We start from the raw sequence: 6,000 nt of genomic DNA on the forward strand, positions 1-6,000 counted from the left end.
TCCCCCTCCATGCACCGTGCATCCCAGGGGATTAAGGGTTAAAGCACAAATCCCCTGCGCTGCCCTGATGTGACCCACTTAGACCATCTGGCAGTGAGGGTAGCAGGAACCTCCTTTCCCCCAGCACTGCTGGTGCTCACCCGACATCACCGGCTGCCCCAGGAGCTTGCTTTTCACTTAGAAGTGGATTTTGGCTGAGTTTCAGCCACAATGCTGTGGCTGGGGGTGTGCGAACAGGGAACCCAAACACCCCCAAAAGCACCCTGCAAGCCCCTGGACTGCCACCAGCTCCGGGTCCCAGGGGCACCCTGGAGCATCTCCCAGCCTGGTTGTCCCCGACAGCCACAGGTTCCCCAGCAGAAAGGTGCTGATGAAATATGCAGCAGCACTGGGAGAAGGTAGGCTGCCGAGCGAAGGGGCTCCCAGCCGCCGCGCTGTGGCTGAGGTCATGGCCAGGGAAGAGATGCAGGCAAAAGCCCAGCCAAGAGGGGGGAAAGGGGATCCCCGCTGTGGGGCCGAGGCTACAATGTGGCAGTAATGCCCATGCCCACAGGCTGGGCAGAGACTGATGGCACCTTGTCATGGGAGGTTTAAAGAGCATTTTCTAGTCACAAGAGCTGAAGCCCCTCACAGGGGGGCCTTGCAGCACCCTTATGGACCAGCGAGAGGGAGCGAGGGCACCCTGGCTCAGCAGAGGGGCTTGGGGCAGGGTGGGGGACCCTGTCCCTCATCCTATCCATCCCCAGCCCACTGGGCGCACAGACTCCTCAAATCCCACCCTGGAATATTGCATGCACGGGAGAAACCTGCTTGCAAATGCAAGCACGAGGGCAGCCCCAACCCAGCCTCCCCATACCACCGAGTCCCTCATCCCCAGCTGCAAAAGCACAGCCCCGGACTGCACGACAAAGCCCCACCAAGCCCTGCTGGGGAAAGGTTAATTGGAAAAGCCCCTTTCCCCATCACCTCGCTTTTTCCTTTCATGCTGCAAACTGGTCAATAATCCATTTACTTTGGCAGAGCCCTGCTCTGGGTGCAAAGCTGTGTCAGGGGACAGAGTACATGCGCCCCCCCCCCCCCGCCCCCCCCAGCCCCAGCAGGACCAGGAGGGAAAAGATTAATGTATTCTTTTGTTCCAGGATGAGCCATGGGTTTAGCAGAGATTTAACCCTCCAAACCTCCCAGAGAGCTTGATGAGAATTTAGATGGAAGAGGCTTTATCTCCAAGACCAGCAGCAAGGTGGTGGCGAGGGGTGGGGTACAGGGCAGAGCCAGCTAGAAGTGGGGGGAAAATGGAAAAAAGTAAAAAATCACCTTCTGGCCTGGGGAACCCCACTGCTGCCCCACAAGGATGCAGGATAGAGCCCTTAGCCATGCCCAGGGCACCCTGAAGGGATGGATATGGGCTATGCCCACTGTGGGAGCTCCCAGCAGGACCCCTATGCCACAGCTGAGCTCCACGAGGGCACAGGCTCAGCCAGCAAAACTGTTGGAGAGATGGGCAGTGCTGGCCCAGAAACTATGCCATCACCTCCACTGCTGTGGGAAGCGTGGGGCTGGATCCAGGGCAGAGATCTGCAGTGTTTGCAGAGGACCAGCTGTCAAGTGTGGGAGAAAACAGAAATCCAGATGGTCATCTTAATTTTTCATTTGGCTAACTGGTCTCCCCATTTCCTGCTCGCTGGCACCACAGTCATTTGCTCTTAAATTAGCTGGGAGTATTGTCAGGGAAGAAAGGCCGATCTGAGCAGCAACACATCAAAACCTTCAGAAAAAACAAACCCAGAGCAGAGCCGGGCACTGAGACGGCTGCAAGAGGAGCTGCTGCAAGCCCTGGGGCCGTTCTCCCCACAGCTGAGGAGCAGGAGCCAGCTCTGGCTCTGGCCATGGTGGAGGCTCAGGGTGCTGGGGACATGGCTGTGCACTCCAAAGGGGACCTGCTGCAAGGCCCCTGGGGATGTGAGATCTGGCATCTCATAGGTGTGATCCTACCAGGACAGCAGCCTCTGGCTCCCTGCAGTGTCCTGCGTGGTGCAAGCCGAGCTGGTAGCCCTGATGAGAGGAGCCAGGGACCACGGTGTCTCTTCTCCCCCAGCATTTGGCTTCAGCCCCCCGAGCGGCCCCTCCGTGGCACAGGGGCAGGGGCGAGTGCAGCAAGGGCCCCCCAGACCCCAGGGAGAGCCCTGCTGGGGCTGATCCCGCTCAACACCTGTAGCAGTGGCTGCGGTGCAGATGGCAGCACCGTGGGGAATATCCCCTGGCCCTGACTGGTGGCACACGCTGCGAGGAGACAAAAGGAGCTGGGCTGCACCGACACAGGGACCTGGCAGCATCACGCCCAGCTGCACGGACCACATCCCGGCTTGGGGACCCTGTTGTGCAGGATCTGCCAGTGCCAAGGCGCAAAATGCAGCAAAGCTGAGCTGACAGGTCCGGTTTGCCATGTGCTGAGAGCTCCTGACCCCTACACAGACAGTTCTTCTCCTACCAGAGCTGGCATTGCCAGAGAAATGGAGAGGCACGCGCGTTCGTTAACTTTTTAATGGAGCTGCAAACGCCCCGAGCTGTGATGCTCAGCCCAACCAGGATGTCCATGGCAATCCAACTTGCTGTTTAGAGCCCTGCATCATTCCTGGTCCTCAGGCCTGCTGTATTTCCCCCGTGCCCTAATTTGTTGCCATATTACATCTCCCACCGTGAGATATTCAAGCAGCACGGCTCACTCCGGCACATTCAGGCTGGAGAGAGTGTGTGTGAGCCAGCACCCAGCCCGCTGACAGCCCCTTCGGGTATCCACTGTAGCCCAACACAGAGGAGGAGAAAGGCATGGTGGTTCCTCTCCCCCACAAAGCTGAAGCCCGTGGAAGCGATATTCTCCTTTGGAAGCCTAAGCCGTGCCTTTCCCAGTTTCCTACCCTGACTAATGGCAATTGGAGAGATCAGAAGAATTCATACTCGGGCAGCTGGGCTGCAGGGGCAGAAGTGACCCCCACATCGCATGAGCGGCGGAACCCCCATTCATGAGCAGCAGGACCCCCGTCCCCATCACCGCTGTGGCTCACAGCCTTTGCTGGCATGGGAGGCAGCCGGAACAGCTCGCTCCCTGTGAGCTCTCTGCTTTTTAGTCCAGGCTGGACCCCTGACACCCAGCCCGCCGCAGATCAAGCCCCTCTCCTCTACAGACCCATCACTTTCATGAAACTTTGGTGTTTTCCCCACACCAGATGGGGAGCAGCCAGCAGTGGAAATACAGAGCAAAGAGAGAGGAGAACCAGCAAAACCCTCCTTTCCTTATAAAAACAGTGTCAAGAGGATATTTTTAACCAATATTGAGACAGCAAAATCAAACTGGTCTAAATTAGAGAGCGGATTGTTGTGGGGAAGCCGCACAGATCCTTGCCCATGCGACAGCCCAGCTGAGCGGCTCGGTGGGTACAAGCAGCCCCCTCACCCCATTTCACAGGTTTTGGCCATTGCTTTGCCTCTGGCAATCTTGGGGACACTGGCCTCCCCGGGAGCAGGGGGACAGGGCAGGCAGGCACCAGATGTGCCAAGATGAGACTGCTCAGCTTTGGGAGCTGGGGGACACCAGCTGCAGAGCTGTCCCAGTCCTTGGGCAGCCAGAGCCTCCGGGCTGCATGGCCCTGGGGTGCATTAGCTCCCCCACTGCACTGCTCCCTTCCCCAGGCATCGCCTTCCCAAGGGTGCCTGGTGAAGGAGCGATGCAGAGACCAGACGACCAGCAGAACAACACAGCCCAGGGGTCTGCAGAGCAGTGATGGAGGTGGCTACACTTACTGGTTGATGACCCCCACCACTGCCCGCCTCCCCCCCACCCCCCACCCCCACCCCCGAGCCCTAGCTAGAGCTTTCCAGGAGCCCACACTGTTCGCCTCGGGGGGCAGCCAGCTTCCACGCTTCAAGCACCACCAAGCCAAAGTTTCCCGAGCCTGCTCCCCTCCAGCACAGCACCTGCCTAGGGAGGGGGCCCAGCCACCCCCCACCCCCCCAGTCACCCCAGGTCCCCCAGCTTCTCACTGGGGGCAGGAGGAGGAGACACTGCAGACCCTCCTAACGGGGGGTACTCAGTGAGGGTGGGGAGAAGGCTCAGGGTGGTACAACCCTCAGCCGGAGGTGGGATCCGGGGGTGTCCCTGAGCCCACCGCCCGTACCCCAGCAGCCCTTACCTGGACAGCGGCTTGCGGGCCGTGATGCTGGCCACAATGATGCTCTCGGGTCGTGGGGTGGCAACGGCTTTGAAGGTGCCTCGCCAGAACTTCTCGAAGAGCTGCTTCTCGCCCTGCTGCACGCTGGCCATGGCCCCCGCCCGCCCGGCCCCCGGGCCCCGCCGCTCTCCGCGGTGCTGAGCGCTACATCCCCGCCCGCCCCGCTCGCTGCCGGCAGCCCGGCCCGCCGCTGCCCCGGCTGGCGGGGAGCTGTGCGGCCCGGCCGCCCCCGCCTCCCGTTTTGTGCCGGCGAGGCGGGGAGAGGGGCCGGGCCCCGCCGCCGACCCCTCCCTGGTACCGCCTCCCGCGGCGGCGGCGCCCGGGGCCGCGGCGAGCCCGGCCGGCGGCAGCAGGGCAGCTCCGCGGGGGTCCTGGCCGCCCTCCTCGGGCTGGATTCACTCTTCCCCCCGTGGGAAACACCGGCTGGTCGCCCCGCAGCAGCCGGTTCGGGGGGGCCAGGACCCTCCGGGCAGGTGTGCCGCCCGTGCTGACAGACCCCGTCCCTCCCCGGGGTCTTCAGCCCCCAGGACCCCTCGTGCTCCATCCCCGCCATCACCTTCCCCAGCCGCGGAGCCACCTGAGCTCGCTGCGGGGCCGCGGGCACCCCCATGCCTTGCCCTTTGCGAGGCACAACCCCCCCAGGGCAGAGCACCAGCCTGGGCCCCCACAAGCCCTCTGACCCCCAACACAGGCTGCTGGGGGCTTCTGTGTTTGCCCAGTCCTGGCTGCTGGCCCAGGGCAAGGCGGAGGGAGAGCCTAGAGTACCAGCTGGGATGGCCGAGGGAGAAAGCAGCAGGAGGCCATGGAGACCTCTCTGTAACTGGTCCATACTGAGATCCATATGGGGAGGAAATTTGGGAAGAAACCCCTTCTTCCCCCCCCTTTCCATTTAACAGGCACTGCTGGAGTGGAGGGACGGGGCACGCTGTTTCTTGGCCCCAGCAGTGGGGTTGGGCAGCAACAGGCTGGGAAACCCTGCAGTGGGGTCCCAACCAGCTCAGAAAACAGTTCCTCACCTTCCAGGACAGGATTTGACCTGCCAGGACCAAGCACATGAGGAAGGAGAGGGAAAGGCTGGGGCAGCACAAGTGCAGCGGTGCGATTTCCCTTAGCCTCTGCACCGAGTACAATAAAAACGTCTTTAGGAGAAAATCCTTCTACTAGAGGCTTTGAAGCGCAAGTAAAAGCTGGTGACCTTGGATGAATGAGACTCTCTCTATTGTGCCTTGGAAACCCGCATGATACATTTATGTAAGCAACGGGGGGATAATGGAGCCAGGAACAATAGGTGGTGGGAGCTGAGAAAGAATGGAAATCACGGAGAAACTTAATCGCTTTCTTGCAATAAATGCAAAATTAGCAGAAGGCTTATTCTGACAGCATTGTCTGTCGAACTCCTCCTTCCCTTTTTGCTTTCTTCTCCCACTGCCAGGGTTCTGCCCCGCTGGTACCTGGGGGCAGGCAGCCCTGAGCTGCATCCCCAAGCCAAGAGCTGCAAAGCAAGAGCCTCGGTGGCACGCGCTGGCCGGCAGCGGCGGCCTTTGTGCTGCGAGGCCACGAACGGCTGGAGACGGATGCTGGGGAAGTGGCAGCAGTGGGAGCAGGCATGGAGCCAGCAGGGCTTTATAGAAATGCTGTCAGCTCTGCCAGACATTGCCTAAAAAGCCTGATAGGAAAGGACGACATTCATGCACGGCAGAGATGCTCGCTGGGAGGCTGCTCCCCCCGGGACACCACGCAGAGGCGACAGGCACTGTGCTCGGCTCAGGAAAGG

At 60.8% G+C, this 6,000-nt stretch overlaps 1 protein-coding gene across 4 annotated transcripts in view; it reads right to left on the reverse strand.

Moving 5' to 3' along the window:
- Window positions 1-4,395, reverse strand: part of SRRM4 (serine/arginine repetitive matrix 4) — a 50,076-nt gene extending 45,681 nt beyond the window's left edge. For 3 of the 4 annotated variants that reach the window (XM_055700871.1, XM_055700870.1, XM_055700869.1), the window contains exon 1: window positions 4,188-4,394. In XM_055700871.1, coding sequence (XP_055556846.1) covers window positions 4,188-4,318 — 131 coding nt within the window. In that variant the 5' untranslated portion in view covers window positions 4,319-4,394. Of the gene's footprint in view, window positions 1-4,187 lie in introns of all 4 variants that reach the window. The other variant, XM_027813985.2, reaches the window with a different exon arrangement.
- Window positions 4,396-6,000: the final 1,605 nt, after the last annotated feature.

This window comes from Falco cherrug, chromosome 1 (genome assembly GCF_023634085.1).
Source record: "Falco cherrug isolate bFalChe1 chromosome 1, bFalChe1.pri, whole genome shotgun sequence".
Taxonomy (NCBI): Eukaryota; Metazoa; Chordata; class Aves; order Falconiformes; family Falconidae; genus Falco; species Falco cherrug.